The sequence below is a fragment of the Pelophylax lessonae genome (genome assembly GCF_965119305.1).
Source record: "Pelophylax lessonae genome assembly, chromosome: 5".
NCBI lineage: Eukaryota > Metazoa > Chordata > Amphibia > Anura > Ranidae > Pelophylax > Pelophylax lessonae.
Genome location: NC_138772.1, coordinates 139,706,440 through 139,723,612, shown reverse-complemented (window position 1 = coordinate 139,723,612; position 17,173 = coordinate 139,706,440). Strand labels below are relative to the sequence as shown.

The 17,173-nt window shown below is 42.3% G+C and overlaps 1 protein-coding gene across 1 annotated transcript in view; it reads left to right on the top strand.

Annotated features, from left to right (window-relative positions):
- The window catches only part of CPVL (carboxypeptidase vitellogenic like), a 196,200-nt gene that overhangs the window by 55,334 nt on the left and 123,693 nt on the right, over positions 1 to 17,173 (top strand). Inside the window, exon 10 of the mRNA XM_082259784.1 lies at positions 5,092 to 5,265. Within this exon, the coding sequence (XP_082115910.1) occupies positions 5,092 to 5,265 (174 nt within the window). The remainder of the gene's footprint in view (positions 1 to 5,091; positions 5,266 to 17,173) is intronic.

Genomic DNA, 17,173 nt, shown 5'->3' with positions numbered 1-17,173 from the left:
GGTCACAGGAAAAAGGTAAACCGTTTAATTCTTTGGGGGGGGTTCCAAGAATCCATGGCCCGGTAAGTCCAAGGGTGGCAAATCCGGACCCGCAGATAAGCCCTCGTCTGCATGAAGGGGCGCCCTCAACCTTTCCCCAGCCTGGAAACTGAAGCTCAGGATCTGCGCATGGACTGGTAACGTGTTTTTTTTTTTTTTTTTCTGTGCCCTCACCCAAGTCTGGGTTGGGGGGACATTTTGATTCTTCTGAGAACCCTGGACTTCCTTGATTCAGGACAAATTGGTTCACAAATTGATCCGTTTTCGGATACAAAATGAATTCCGGTCTCGTCCACAAGACAGGGTCTTCCAGTCCAATCTTCTATTGTCCCCAGCCAGGTTAAGGGACTTGAAAGGGGCGGTACATGACTTGCTGTCGCAAGGGGTGATTGTGCCGGAATGCTTTTAGGGGTTCTATTCAAACCTGTTCACCGTGCCCAGAAAAGAAGGCAAGGTGTGCCCTATCCTAGATCTCAAAGCCCTGAACTGCTTTGTGCGGGTACAGATGTTTCGGGTGGAGTCCATCCTTATGGTAGTGGACATCCCTATCTTCGCTGGACACCAGAGGTTTCTTCGCTTTGCGGTAGTGGAGCAGCATTATCAATTTCAAAAACCCACATGGACTCCGGTCCTGAGACTGGAGTACCTAGGCCTGACTCTGGATTTAGCCTTGGCGAGGGTTTTCCTCCTCTCGGACAAGCTTTGTCTGAGTCATTAGATGACTCGCCTACGCTATTGTTCGGGTTCAATCCGACAACGCCATGGCTGTGGCTTACCTCAATCACCAGGGGCGGGGGGGCACCAGGAGTGTCTTGGCGGCCAAGGAGGTGGCCGAGATTCTGACTTGTTCCAGCCCTTTCTGCTGTACACATCCCAGGTGTGGAAAACTGGCAGGCGGATTACCTGAGTTGTCAGGTGTTGGATCAAGGGGAGTGGTCCCTACACACAGAGCTGTTTCACCTACTGTGTGTTCGGTGGGGGACCCCCGAAGTTGATCTGTTTGCCTCCCGATTCAACAAGACTGTGCAAAGATACGTAGCCAGGTCTCAAGATCCTCTGGCCGACGCTACAGGCGCCCTGGTGGCTCCTTGGGGTCAGTTTTGGCTGATTTATGCATTTCCCCCCATTGAAACTTCTGCTGCATCTTCTGCGCAGAATAGAGGTGGAAAACATTCCGGTCATTCTGGTGGCTCCAGAATGGCCTCGTCTGTCTTGGTACGCAGACCTCATAAGATGGGCCACCGGTACCCCTTGGAGGCATCCTCTCAGGGAAGATCTGTTTCAAGGTACGATCTTCCGTCCTGCTTTACAGTCGCTGGCTTTAACGGCATGGCCGTTGAAAGTCCAGGTGCAAAGAGATGGTGGTCTCTCGAGTCTGTAATCCCCACTCTCTTGAAGGCTAGGAAGTCGACTTCTCAAAAGATCTATCATTACACATGGAAATCGTACATTTCATGGTGCGAATCGCTGAAAGTGCACCCTCGCTTATTTTCTATCGCCACGGTTTTGGCTTTTCTACAGAAAGGGTTGGTCTTGGGTACAATCAAAGGCCAAGTTTCGGCTTTGGCTATCTATTTTCAATGCCCATTAGCCACGCACGCCCTTATCCGGACAATTTTTTAAGGTGTGCGCCATTTGGCGCCTCCGCGGCGATCCCTGTTACAGCCATGGGATCTCAATTTAGTGCTGTCTGTTCTTCAAAAGCATCCTTTTGAGAAAATTCACTAGATTTCGCTGTTTGCTTTGTCCAGAAGTTTGCCTTCTTGGTGGCGATCACTTCTGCCTTCAGAGTATCTGAATTGGCGGCGTCTTGCCGCTCACCTTATCTGGTGGTTCAGAGATAAGGTGGTACTTCGACCTAAGTCATTCCTGATTTTTCTGATTTTCGTTTCAGATTTTCTGATTTTAATTCAAATGAAGACGTTGTACTGCCTTCCCCTTGCCCTAAACCTCAGCATCCTAAGTAGTATTCTTTACATTCTTTGGATGTGGTCCAGGCTATGAGGGTTTACTTAGAGACCACTGCTTCCTTCAAAAAAATCGGACGCTCTTTTTGTCCTTATGGATGACCTCGTAAGGGACTTGCTGCGTCTGCTGCAACCATTTCCAGACGGATCAGACAGACGGTGGTACAGGCCTATTCACTGAAGGGTCAGATTACTCCTTTTCCAGTGAAAGCACATTCTACTAGAGCGCTGAATGCCCCCTGGGCTTTTTGCCATCAGGCGTTGGTGCTACAAGTTTACAAGGCGGCAACTTGGTCATCTGTGCATACCTTTACAAAATTCTGGCAAGGTTTTGCAGGCTGCAGTTTGAGAGAACCCCCTTTTTTTGGTTTCTCTTTAAAGGGTTTGTTCCGGGGGAGCTCCTGTATCTGGTTGAGCTCTGTTTTACCTGGTTGGCAATGTTTGGCCATTGGGGCATTCAGGTGTTTTTGTTCCTGTCTTGTTCCCACCCCTCATGTTTTTACTGCTTTGGGACATCCCTATAGTCTGATTAAGCAGAGCTGCGTCTGTCGAACTTCAGAGAAGAAAGGATTTTACGGTAAGTTCTTACAAAACATCAATTTTTTTTTTCTAGGCCTGTAGACTTAAAGTATAACTAAAGGCAAAACTTTTTTTTTTTTTTTTTTCAGGTTTGGATTAGAACATCTGTCAGTTTTTTTTGCTGTCTGCCCTTGTTAAGGAGAAGATTCACCCTCTTTGTCCATTATCATTGAAAGCAAAAGTAAAAGAAAATCCCTAATATTGGGTTGCTCACAGAAAAGTAATAGAGGGTAAATCTTCCAATGGGCACACTAGTTCTGGTGACCTGTGGGGTCCCCAAGGTATTTCCCTAATTTGCAGGGATTTCCTCTAGCTTCCTGTTTGGCAGTGGGACAGGAAGTAAAGTTAAATCTATATAATGGGACACAGCAAAAAAACGTTTTTTGAAAGGGGTAATAACCCTCCCTTACTCCAAAATAAAAAGAAAAGTTTTTTCCTTATAGTTCTACTTTTAACCTTAAAGCGGAGTTCCGGGCAGAGAAACGTTTTTTTTTTTTGAACATACCCCCGGGACAGTCAGGGCTAGCGCATTCCACAATGGCTAGCCTCTGATCTGTCCCGGTTCGCACTTACCTTTTAGAAGAAATACTTACTTAGAAGTTTTCTTCCACAGCGTTTCCATCTCGGTTGTGGGCAGCTGAAGCCGGCGCGGTCCTCTTCTCTGTCTTCTTCCGCGTCTTCGTGTCCCAGAATGCGCCGCACCGGCCCCTCTCGTCACTTCCGGTGCGGCGCCGCATTCCTAAACAGCTTCTGGGCATGCCCAGAAGCTGTTTAGCAGGGGAATGCGGCGTCGCCCGGAAATGACGAGCGGGGCCGGTGCGGCGCATTGATTCCTGGGAGCTATGACGTTTAGCTCCCAGGAATCATTGCGAGGCAGGAAGTGACGGGGAGAGCCTCGGCGCTGGAGGAGGAAGCTGTCATAGGTGAGTATTTACGATCGTCAATTACAAGGTGAGTTTTAAAAAAAAAAAAAAATCTAACTATCCAATTCCTTTTCAGGTTAGGCTGAACTAGCGGACGGGCACAAAAAAAAAATATCGTTTTTGTGCCCGGAACTCCGCTTTAAACATTAGCCGTGTGTGCGGAACTGTGTCAAATGCTTTTTGCAAAATCCAAGTATACCACGTCCACAGCCACTCCTTTTGTCTGTCTAAGGTTTTACTTCTCTCCTCATAAAAATAAATCGGATTTGTCTTCTGTCCTTGTCTTTTTCATGAATCCCATGCTATCTGTTGCTTTAAAATATTTTTTCAGCAAGAACTCATTCATGTGGTCTTTTAAACTCTCCAGAATTTTCCCAACTATAGACATTGAACTAACAGGTCTATAGTTAAAGATTATAGGTAAAGACCTAAGGCCCGTACACACGTAGCGATTGTCGGCCGTAAATATTCGGCTGCCGAACGATCGGCCGATTGTCGGCTTGTTAGTATGATGCTTCCGACAACCGACTGCGACTCGTTCGGCCGACATTCAGTACGTGTGTACGGGGCTTTAAGCTTTGTACACACATACCGAATGTCGGCCGAACGATCGGCCGTCTTTTGTCCGGTGCTGTCCTGTCGGTGGAAAAGTGCTAAAGACTGCACACGAATTTTGTCGGCCAACAGCCGACTGCAGAAGTGATGTCATGTGATGGTTAACTTTCCGTGTGTTTTTCCTTCTCTGAGAATGCCCAGTCTTGCTCATCTGCTGTTAGTCGGCCGAATTCTGTACTGACTGGCGGACAATCGGCCATTCTGGTGACGGCCAACAAAACTTTTATAGCATGCACACCCGATTCTGTTCGGCCGAAAAGTCGCAGTCGGTTGTCGGAAGCATCATACTAACAAGCTGACAATCGGCCGATCGGTCGGTGGCCGAATATTTACGGCCGACAATCGCTACGTATGTACGGGCCTTTAGATCCAAAAATATAGGCATCAATTTGGCCTCATGCCAATCCAGTGGTACTATGCCAGTCATTAGAGTCCCTAAAAAAATTAGAAACAATGGCTACTTGAAGGACTTGTCCCAAACAGCCATACAATGAAACTCTGATGCACATTTCTTAAAATAAAGCAGAAACTTTGTCTGGCTGATGCAGAGCAAGGCATGGTGGATGGGACATCGAATGGGCACGTTAAAAACCCAGTCTTGATATTGTTCTCCTCCAAGATCAGGACCTCTAGCAGCCTGTGCGCCCCTCCCCCTTTTCATATGCATAAACCGATTAGGGCAGCAGAGCTGATCTTGTGGGTTTAGATAGGCGTGAAATATTTGCTACTGTAATGACAGTAGGATGATGCCATCCAAATGCCCCCCGAAATCACTGCCACCTTCTGTGGGAATCCTTAGAATCCATTCATTGCTTCCATGTTGGAGGAAACTTCAACTGTAAACGTAGATGTAAACATTACCAGCAAACAAAGTTCTATATCCTGTTTCACTTCTGTGTTAAAATGTACACCTTGGTATATGCTTTGACATCATTATGACTTCTAATTTTTCACCTGTTGATTTGCAGGAGCCAGCAGACCAGGAGTATTTTGGCTTATTCTTGGCACTCTCAGAAGTGAGGAAGTCGATCCATGTGGGTAACCTGACCTTTCATGATGGATCTGAAGTTGAAAAACATTTGCTTTCAGATGTGATGAAGACCATAAAGCCATGGTTGGCTGTGCTAATGGATAATTACAGGGTTAGTGTCCTACAGCTTCAAATGTCATTACTCAAAGTAACAATCAAGGCATGACCAGTGGTTCTTGAAGTCGTGCATGCTTAATGGCCTTTAAAATAAGATGAAAGGAAATGTTTAACATCTCCACATGTACAACAGCAGGAAAGACTTCTGCACAAATTAGGGGTTCACTGATTTAATTATTGTAGGCTTAGACCTTGAAACCTATGAACTGGCCACTAATGGCAATAACAGACTACTTGAAGCTGTTGGGACCTTTTGGTTGACCAGGTATTTATTTATTGGTTTCAGGTACTTGTATAGCGCCGTCAATTTACGCAGCGCTTTACATATACATTGTGCATTCACATCAGTCCTTACCCTCCATGGAGCTTACAATCTAAGGTCCCTAACTCCACATTCCTACATTCTAGGGCCAATTTAGTCAGGAGCAAGTTGACCTACCAGCATTTCTTTGGAGTGTGGGAGGAAACCAAAGTACTGGAGGAAACTTGCGCAGGGACAGGGAGAACATGCAAACTCCAGGCAGAGAGTGTTGTGGTTGGGATTCCAAACCAGCGACCCTTTTGTATTAGAAATACTGCTACATTTTGCTCTGTAAAAGAATTATATTTTTCCAGAGTTTGCAGTACAGCATTAACAAGGTTGCAGAATGTCTGATAATTCATATCAAGCCGCATAACCAAATAGGTTATAGCAAGGTGGCTTTAAAGAAACGAAGTGTGGTTCTATCTTTCTAAAAATGGGAAGTTTCCTGCTATTCTAAAATAAAATGAGGACTAAACCTTCAAATATTTCATGTGTGATAAGTGATACATGTCTGAAGGCTGTATTCTGCGTCGGAGGGCTTATTGATTCCTTCTAGTCCACCTCCCCATAACCTACTTGGTTATAGTCCTTTTATTTGTGGCTCCCAAGCTGTCATCAATAGAAGCTATAGTTTTTACACACCACATTTGATGGCCAGTAATACAGAATTTATTTTATTTATTACAGGTACTTGTTTGGCGCCGTCAATTTACCCAGCGCTTTACATATACTGTATATTGTATATTCACATCAGTTCATTGCCCTCAAGGAGATTACAATCTAAGGTCCCTAACTCTCATATATACATACACATACTAGAGCCAGTTTAGACAGGAGGAAATTAACCTACCAGCATGTCTTTGGAGTGTGGGAGGAACCAACGTAGGCACAGGGAGAACAGGCAAACTCCAGGTAGGTAGTGTCATGGTTGGGATTCGAACTGATGACCCTAGTACTGCAAAGCGAAAGTGCTAACCACTTAGCCACTGTGCTAATATTCGGTATTATCTGTACTTCAAACCAGCTCCTCACATGTCTCTAAAATAAAAGCTACATCCCTTATTTTCTAAGATGTTTATAAGCTGGTCTGGGTATTTAGGCATCAGAAGTTTGAAGAAATGATAGAGGTAGGGTGGCTAAGAGGTTAACACGCTTTGCATCTCACCAGAGGCAGAATCTGCATGTATTTTTTCTTTTTACTCCGTGTGTTTGCTTGGATTTCTTCAGGGTATATCGAATACAGGCAATTCAGTTAGAAACTTTAGATTATAAGCTCTTTTTAGGACTGCTATCAGGGACTAAGGGTTTCATACTATGGTTCACATTTATATGAATACTGGATTTAAATAATATATGTTGAGATATATTTATTTAAGGATTACTTTCCAAGACTTTACGTCAAATGTCCTCCCATTGTTAATGGTTGACTTCAAAATATAATTATGGAAGTTTTTTGGCATTATGCAGATATTTAACCAAGCTTTGTGTGCTTTAACCGCTTGCCGACTGCCCACAGTAATATTACTGTGGCAGATCGGCTTCCCTGCGTCCAGTCACGTAGTATTATGTGACTGGAGTGCATGTTAGACACAGCGGGAGTCGGGCCATGGGAGAAGAGGCGGCGATTGCCGCCCTTCCGCGATCATCCGGGAAACTGAGAGAAGACCCGCCTGCTTATGTAAACAAAGCAGGCGGATCTTCTGTGAGACAGGCAGGGACAGATCAGCAGTTTCAGCTAAGCCAAAACGGCGATCTGTCTGTGCCTATCACAGAACCCCCCCCCCCCCCCCACACACACAGTTAGTAAGCACATAGGCATACATTAACCCCTTTGATCACCCACAGGATTAACCCCTTCCTTGACAATGGCATTATTACAGTAACAGTGCATATTTTTAGCACTGATTACTGTAGTAATGTCACTGGTACCCCCAAAAGTGTCAAAAATGTCAGGGTTCCGATCTGGTCGCCGCAATGTGGCAGTCCTGCTAAAAATCGCAGATCCCCGCCATTATTAGTAAAAAAAACAAAAAAACAAAAAGAACCCCAATAATGACATGAATCTTTCTGTAGTTAGACGCGATAACTTTTGTGCAAACCAATCAAAATTTTTTACCAAAAATATGTAGCAGAAAACAAATTGGCCTAAAATGTTAAATTTTGATTTTTTAATTTTTTTTTTTTTTGGGAATGTCCTATAGCAGAATGTCAAAAATATTTTTTTCCCACAATTTGTCACACTTTTTTTGTTTTATAGCGCAAAAAATAAAAATCGCAGAGGTGATCAAATACCAAAAAGCTCCATTTGTGGGAAAAAAAGGATCTAAATTTTGTTTGCGTACAGTGTCGCACGACCGTGCAATTGTCCGTTAAAGTAACGTAGTGCCGAATCTCAAAATAAGGCCTGCTCAGGAAGGGGGTAAAACCTTCCAGGGCTGAAGTGGTTAACCGGTTGCCGACTGCGCACAGTATATTTACTGCGGCAGTCAGCCCCGGCCAGGCAGAGTGACGTAGATCTACGTCACTCGCCTGTCACTGCTATTAGAGCCAATAGCGGGCGAGCGCGCACTCGCCTCGGCTCGTTCAGGGAGGAGTGCGGGCGTGTGACCGGCGGACCCGATGTCCGCCGGTCACACTACGATCGCCGGTACAGTGGGAGAAAGACAGAGCGGCTTATGTAAACAAGCCGCCTGTCATTCTCCCTGTGTAAAAATGCAGATCAGACGGTTCTACTATGTAGAACCGTTGATCTTTGTTTTTACACCAATAGCATTGTCCCACTACAGTTAGAATCGCGCCCCTAGGACACACTTAACCCCTTCCCTGCCAGTGTCATTTTTGCAGTGCATATATATAGCACTGATTACTGCAGTAATGTCACTGGTACCCCCAAAAGTGTCTAAAATGTCAGTCAAGGGTCCGATCTGTCCGCCGCAATGTCGCAGTACCGCAAAAAAAATCGCAGATCGCCGCCATTACTCGTTAAAAAAAAACACAAAATGACAAATTTTTCCATTTGTTAGTAAACGTGATAACTTTTGCGCAAACCAATCAAAATACGCTTTTTGCGATTTTTTTTTTTTTTTTTCAAACATAGGTAGCATAAAACAATTTGGCCGAAAATGTTAAATTTTGATTTTTTTACATTATTTTTTGGGGGAATTTCATATAAAAAAAAGTGAAAAATATTGTTATTTTTGCAAAAATTACGCTCTTTTTTTGTTTATAGCGCATGATCAAAAAATCGCACAGGTGATCAAATACCACCAAAAGAAAGCTCTGTTTGTGGGGAAAAAAAGGACGTGAAATTCGTTTAACGGACAATTGCTCGATCGTGCGACGCTGTACCTAAAGTCACGCAGTAAAAAATCGCAACAAAACCCCTGGTCAGGAAGGGGGTAAAATCTTCCGGGCTTAAGTGGTTAAGAGCTGTTAGTCTCCAATTCTGCTTTAAATATTTAACTTTTCCTTGCCAAATTAGCATCCATTGCTCTTCTAGAAGTCCAGTTTATTTAAACTTTTTGGGACTACAGTTAGGAAATTGCCATCCCCAAGGCCATGATTTGAATGGAAGATCCATTAGTGAATTTGTGGCAGTGCATCAACACAAGGAGAAGATGCTCTGGTTCCTGCAGGGTTTTTTGAGGCCAGGAGAGGGATTGTTTTTTCTTTCACTCATTGGCTAGAGTTCTTTGACCACTTTTCTTTTGGCTGTTTTTCAATAAATAGGCTAAATAAGTACAAAGGTCCAGAATTGTCAGCTGCAAAAATGGCTTATAACAGGAAATCCTAAATAAGGTTATTTTTCAAGTCCTGAATTTTTGCCGACAAAATTTGATCTTTCAAACCTTTTGCATGGTTGTCAGGACATATGTTCTTTTAATTTTAGCTTCAACAAATTCCCAGTGTTTTTTCTTCTAAAACAAGTGTGGAAAGCAAACATTTAAAAACAGAAAATTTCCATTTATTGGGGCTATCTGATCCATAAGTGATTTTATAGCTGTGACTTTCTCCAGAAAATTACTGTTCTGTAGGAAACTGTAATTAGATTAACTTCCAGCTGTCTCAAGAAAACCCCTGCCTGTTCTAGTAAGGCCAATTACCATTACATGGTGCTGATGGTTATCAATGCATAGCAATTGACTTGGGATCTAAAAACCAACAAGTAATGTGTTTTATTGAACCCATGACCTTCCCTGCTTTTGAAGGTAAACACGATTTTTTAAATTCAAAGCAAGTTGGGCTGCGATGGCCAAAATTCTATGTTTGCAATGGTAATTGCGGTACTTTTTCCAGTTCATACAGTTAGATTTGTAAAATGTACCCTTATGTCACGGTACAAAAAAAGCAAAAATTATTGTAGATGGGATACATTTTGAATAAAATTCTGAAAGACATGAAATATCACTTTCACATGTAAAGGCCATGTTTTTGGTATTGCATTAAAGGACAACTTTAATTTTAGTGAAAATTGTCCTTTTTAAATGTTGACCCTTGAGTGTAAGCCACCTAGGAAAATACTGATCTTCAAATCTACTGTTCTTTGCTGTGCGTCGCTGCCTGGCGCAAAAAAGCCTTTGCACAGAAGTCAGAGCATCGACCAGCTTCATTTCCCTTGCGTTTTGCTTTACCTATTCGTTCTAAAATAATGTATTGGGATAGAAAACCAGGGTAGCCCATCGCATGCTAAGGAATGCCATAAACTATCTGGTGAACCCAAAGAAATCAAAAAGAACTTACGATGGGTGGTCTTTAAAGAGACCTTACAACCAACTTTGTTGAATTTAAGTTGGTTGTAATGGGTTTCTCTGAGAGACCACCCACTTTTTAAAGTCCTCCTATTTGATTTATTCGGGGTTCACCTGATAAGTTTTTGGCCTGTTCATTCCTGTGGCTGGAGCAGAACCCCTCTGGATGGTGCCATGATTATGGATCAATCAAAGCAATGAATGGGCTCAGAAAACTGCACATAGTAAATTAAAATGATCACAGATTGATAACTTTGTATACTTCTAGCTGATCTTATTCAAACGTATATCTTAAAATCGACAGAAAAAGAAAAAAAATAGATAAACCTTTTTATTGCAGTCAAAAAAGGACTGATATATCGTAACCGTAGTAACCACCTTTAGTTTTCTGCTGTTTAGAGCAGACAGGTCAATGAAATAACGACTTTCTATGGCTTAAATATACTCCATGCCACAAAGAACAGTCAGCAGTGCAAAGAGTAATGCCAAGCAAATTAATTTAGACAATCAGAGTTAATGATTTGTTTGGTTGCTGAGTTACTGCATTGTTTTTCTTTTGTACATTGTACATTGTGTTAATTTTATGATAGTAAGGGATTAGGTGAACTCAAAAGCCCAACTGACCTGACAATCCAAAAAAAAAAAAAGCTGGCCATAATTTTTTCTACAACTTTATCCAATGTTTTTTTTTTTTTTTTGTGTTGAATAGAGTAGGGAAATTTGTGTCTACAACGTGAGAATTTCCCTCTTAAACAGCTGTCATTGTAACTGGTGTCTCTCTATTGGAATATTTTCACCTTGTGACAACTGTAATATATTGGACTTTTTAGCACCTTTCTGACTTGTACAAATCGAAAAGGTTATTCTAGCCAGATGAGAAAGGGCACCCTGCCAACAAACATCACAGCTTTTTTTTTAGTACACATCTCATGGGCTAGGTCTTTTGGCCAAGATTCTGACAATTTTTGTTACCAGGCTGTAGGGTCTAGCCATTGTCTTGCACACTGGTATTTTTTATTTTTATTAACTTTCACTTTTTTTTTTTTCATGTCAATGTTATACTAAGGATTGTAGGGTGTGGATCTTTGTGCCTACTTTAAAGTCTAGGGTGGAGGATGTGTGGCCATCAGGTTCCTTCCTCCCCTGCCTTGGGGGTCTCCCTTCTGAAGAGTCGTCCATGCAGTATTCGTTGGTCGGCTTCAGCTGATCATGAGGTGTGGGGCATGCTGGGCCTTTTGGCTAGGTGGGCCTGAGTGTGCTTTACCCCCTTCAGGAGTCTTGTGCCATAGAAGGGGGGGGGGGTCAGGAAGGGGTCCTTCCTTATCAGGAGGGGACCATTGGGCACACCCTTGAGCCCTTTTGTGTATGTACTCAGGTGCACTTTTTTTTTGGGTTCACTTTGGGGTTTGTGCACCACACCAAGGGCTTGAAAAGTTAACAAAAACAAAACACAGGAAGGTTAATTTTATCCAAAAAAATGGTTTTCTAACCATTCTCCACTCACTAAAAAAAAAAAATAAATAAATAAATAAACCTTTCTATCGTTTTAATTTAAAGCCCCAACAATGTCCAGAAGTGCGGTAAGGGTCTTTAGGAGAAACCTCTGAGAGCGCCCTTAACCAGTTCCCATCTGACATATTACTGAATGATGCTGACGGAACCTCTTATCCCCCTAGCAGGCGTCATGATGTCCTACTGGTCTTTCTGCTCGTGCACGCCCCAGGGGGAACACAGCGCAGTGATGGGGGATGAGGCATGTCCCTCGGACAGCCCAGCCCCGATCACTCTTTACCACGTGACCGACTGTGTCTAGTCTCAGCTAGTCACAAATGTCAACAAACTATGGTAACTTTTTACCAGGTTCTCCTCACAGACCAATCCAGTGTGAGGAGATCTGGAAACTGCGTGTTACGGTGTTTACAGTGTACAGTACTGTGCCCAATTGCCCCTAAAATAAAAGGGGCTTGTCTGTAAGCCCATCAGAGTACCTGTCTGTAGCCCATCAGAGTACCTGTCTCATGGGATCATTTTGTAAGGTTTCCATGGTTCTGGTGATCCAGGGCCTTCAAAGGTGATGGGTTGTCAGGTAATTGGATGTGTAATTTATGCTCCTAGAATCCCTGAAGCTGCTACTTAAATGTTGGGCTTCTGTATGTGGCCAGGCTGTGAAAGCGTCTCACGTGGCATCGCCATACTCAGGATGAGTAGCAGAATGTATTTTGGGTTGTAATTTTTGCTATCTACATGCTAATTGTTAAAAATCCTTTAAATTGACAACTTTGTGTAAAAAAAAAAAAAAAAAAAAAAAGAGCTTTTTCATTTTCTTTCCACATTTTCCAGATTATTTGTGGAAAAAAGACATGTTCAAAAGACTCATTATGCCTCCTAGAATATACATTAGTGTGTTTGCTTTCCTAAGTGGGGTAATTTGTGGGTAATTCCATTGTCCTGGTGCTCCAGGGCCTTCAAAAATTTGATCGGTAGTCAGGAAATTAGATGTGTAATTTATGGTCATAGAACTCCTGGAGGTGCTTGGATGTTGGGCCTCTGTATATGGGCAGGCCGTGAAAGTCTTACACATGGTATCGCCATACTCCTAATATGACCCATTTTTTTTTTTAAATAAATAATTTCTTAATTTTCCTAAGAATTGTGGGGAAAAAATTACAACTTCAGGAAACTCACTATGCCTCTTACTAAATACCTTGGACTGTCTACTGTCTAAAAAGGGGTTATTTGGAGGGTATGCGTACTGTCCTGACATTTTAGGGCCTCAAGAAATTAGATATGCTGTCAGTACATCAGGTGTGATCAATTTTCAATGATTGGTACTATAGCTTGTAGCCTCTAACTTTCACACAGACTAATTTGGGTTATTTTTTTTACCAAAGGTATGTATCAGTATACATTTTGGCCCAAATTTATGAACAAAAGCTACTTATTTGCAAAATTTTTATAATGGAAACTAAAAAAAGTAGTTTTTTTTTTTTCCCCAAACTTTTTGCTTTGTTATGATTCTTTATGCAGTCCTTGTGGGGGCTTGGCCCAGCCCCCCCCCCTCCTTACTGGCTATGATTGACAGTATAAAGGGGGAGGGGGGCAAGAGCTGAATTCAGAAACTTTACCTGAAGTGGTTCTAAAGGCTCAAGATTTTATTTTTTTTTACCGTTTAAGTGTATTTTCCTGGATCCCCGGTGAGGGACCCAAAAGAAGAAAAGAGGATCGAAGCTGCTCTGTGCAAAACCATTGCAAGTAAAACATGTTATTTTATTCTTTCCTCTAGAATCACCTAATGCAGAGAATGCGTTAAGGCAAAAAACTTTCAGCCTTTAGAACCACATTTTAAATACGGCTCAAATTATGCAGCCGCTACCAACAGTATGTCGGTTAGACACTACACACTCGTGTGGTTTGCAGTACAAACAGGCTTTTCAGGTGGTTATTAACCAAAAACTAGCCATTTATGTAGCTGATTTCTTCTAGGGTTCATTACACTCTTTGATTCTGAAGATGATCTATATTTACAGTTTAAAAAATTGCAGCAAAACCATAATCCGATAATAGAGCCAGAGCCCCTTTGTAACGTGAATTCCATGTGGCTTTTGACATGCAAGGTACAATGTGCCTGAGGATAAGTGCAGCCTGTTCAGAGCTTACCTAGCCAGGAAATGATGGTCATAAAGCTGTATAAACTGTCATTTTCTCATCTGCAGCTCGTTAAATCCCAGCTAATTGCATCCTTGTTCTGCTCTTTAGTGGTTTCCAGTTTTTGGCAGTTTATAAAGCATTTCTGAACCCTGAAGTTAAGATGCTTTTATTTTGGTTTTGGGATCTTCAGAAGAGGCTATTAATCAGTGGCTTTTGATAATTGAGGCCCCAGAACTATTTTAGAAAGATTGCAGTGAGGAGGTAGTCTGCAAATTAAGCTACGAATTATCCTCCTCAAATATTGATATTAGTCTAGGCTGTAGTTGAACTTTGTTTACGAACGTCTAGTTTATTTTATTTTTATAATGGGGTAAAGTTTTGGAATGCAAATTATGGTGTGCGCTGTGTATTCCAACAGACTTTTGCTCTGTTGCAGTTATAGGGTGTGTTGCGATTCCGTGGGTTTTTCAGTATATGTATTATGTTGGCAATATACATATAAAAACAAAAAAATCATTCATGTGCTTTTGAGGCTGTGGCCAAGTGGGCACATTTTTTTTTCATACATGGTGGACCTGTCCTGTGGTACGCCAGTTTTGGTCTGATGTTTTCCAGATAATTTCTGAACTTTCAGAATCCCCCGTCACATTCTTAGCTCAGTATGCCCTCTTGAACTTTTAAAGTTCTAAGCAGAACTTTAAACTACATATGCAGGCCCTTATGGCAGTGAGACAGACCATCACCAAGGCTTGGAAATTGCCTACCCTCTCCTTGAGTGACCTGAAGTCTAGGATTAACTCTATCCTCTTACAGGAAAAAATAGAGGTGAAGCTCAATGACTGGTTAAAAAAATTCCAGGCCATCTGGCTACCCTGTACATCCCCTTTCCTTCCAGGTTTTGACCATGACCTTCTATCTTTAGGAGCTGGAGAGTGGACCTTTCCCATTTATTATCACTTCTTTCCACCGCCTGTACTTTCTTTTTGTTTTATTTCCTTCTCCCTTTTAACGCCCCTCCCTTTCTCTTCTGGCCTCTATTGGCTCTTTACAAGATTCTGCACCAACATTTTACCTAGCCTACCCTGTTTGTTGACATGTTTATATGTTTTTGTAGAACATTCTGCACCTATTATGCTCTATACTACTTATTAAATGTACTCTGTCACCCAGTCTTCACTGCTTTTATTTGCCCAATTGTCAATATCAACGAAACGGCTAGAACAATAAAAATGATCCTTCAATGGAATGATCATTTAAAAAAAAAAAAAAAAATATATAATTTTCAAAATTCAATCAAAATACGTGGGTAGCTTTGGTTAGTGCATTTTTTATTTTCTTCCAAGAAGACCATCTCCTAGCAAAAAATCCATTCAAATTTTTACCAGTCCATTTTTTTTTTTTTTTTTTTTTTCTTTTTGTCATGTCAGACAGCTGATTTTTTGTTTTGAGTGGCAGACTTGTATTGTTAAGTATGTGGCCAGTATTAGTGGTAGCAGGAAGATGGCATACAGTAAGCTGTGATGTTGGCTGATTTAAGATCTTTCAGTGATAGTTACCGTATTTATCGGCGTATAACACGCCCCTGCGTATAACACGCACCTCAAATTTAGGAGGGAAGTTTTAGGAAAAAAGCTTAAATTTGAAATAAACTGCTTGAACTCAAAACTTATTTTTGTCAAATGCAGACCTACCAGTGCCCCTGAATGCAGCCTCATCAGCACAGTGTTTTATATGGTGCGTGTGTGTGTGTGTGTGTGTGTGTGTGTGTGTGTGTGTGTATATATATGTATGTATATATATATATATATATATATATATATATATATATATATATATATATATATATATATATATATATATATATATATATATATATATTAACAATCACTGTAAAGGAACAAGCTGAAGTAAGATGATATACATAGCTGCACCAGATTTTGCAGGCTCAGTAAATAGGAGATCCTTCATATGTGGTGGATTGATTTTCCAGACGGTGCTTATCAGCAGTTTATGACTTCAATTGCTCTATATACACAGGTCACACTCATGGTCTATAAAATAAAAGCTATTAAGAATTTAGCCATGTACTTGCAGCGATATACCGGTATTTTAAAAACAGTCCAGGCAGCGATGAGAATCAGAGGAGGGGGGCGGGCCAGACCGAGGGGAAGGAAGGACGAGTGGCCGCTGTCATCAGAAGTCCCGGCGTCTACCTATGATAGACATTACACGTCCCGCATCCCTGCATTGGACCACTGTGCTATCATAGGAGGCGGGACTTCCTATGATAGACACCGCTCGTCCTTCCTTCTACTCGGCCCAGCCCGCCCCCCTCCTCTGCCTCTCAGTGCTGCCCGGACTGTTTTTTTTTTTACTAGATCGGCGTATAACACGCACTGGTGTTTTGCCCTCCAATTTTAGGAGGAAAAAGTGCGTGTTTATACGCCAATAAATACGGCACTTCAAAGGGGTTATTGGCTTGCTTAGGCCCTATTCACACCCTAAGCGTTTTGTAGCTTGAAGCTCAAAATGCTAGAGGAGAAAAAAATCAAGTATTCTCTATGGAGATGGTTCACATCTCCACTACAAGTCGCCTGAAGCTCCAAAAAAAGTTCTGCAGCTTTTGGTTTTTTTTGTGCCGTAGAAATGCATGGAAACCTTTAAATTGTTTTAGCGCGTTTTGTTGCACCTTTTGAGTGTTTTTTCTGCTCAAACACAATTAATAAAAATAAATATTAATAAAAGAAATAAATAAGTGGGCTTCCCCCACTCCTTTTCCCTCCAGACTGGATCTCGAGTCTGGTGGGGGTCCCAGGACAGAGGATGCAGCCGAGACCCCTGGGGTCTCCCCCCCCCCCCCCCCCCGCTATCCCCACTCTGTAAGGGACCTGGAATAGTGTGTCCTGACCTGGTAGTCTGGAGGGGTCCCAGTGTAGGAGACCCCTAGGTGTATGCCCCACTGTTTGCAGTGTGGGTATAGTGCATGGGGAGCCCCAGTGCATAGTGTGCGGCGGTGTCTCTCCTAACGTGTCCTACCTTCAGGTGGGGGGTTCCTTTGCAGAGGGCGCAACATTGCAGAGGGCACAGGGAAGATCCTGGCAGCATGTTGTAGCTGATGGCGGCCATTTCACGTTAGTCTGGCTGGTCTCCAGTTGGCGTCCATGTTTGTGTAGCCCGATGATGTCATGGGGGCCATTTTCCCT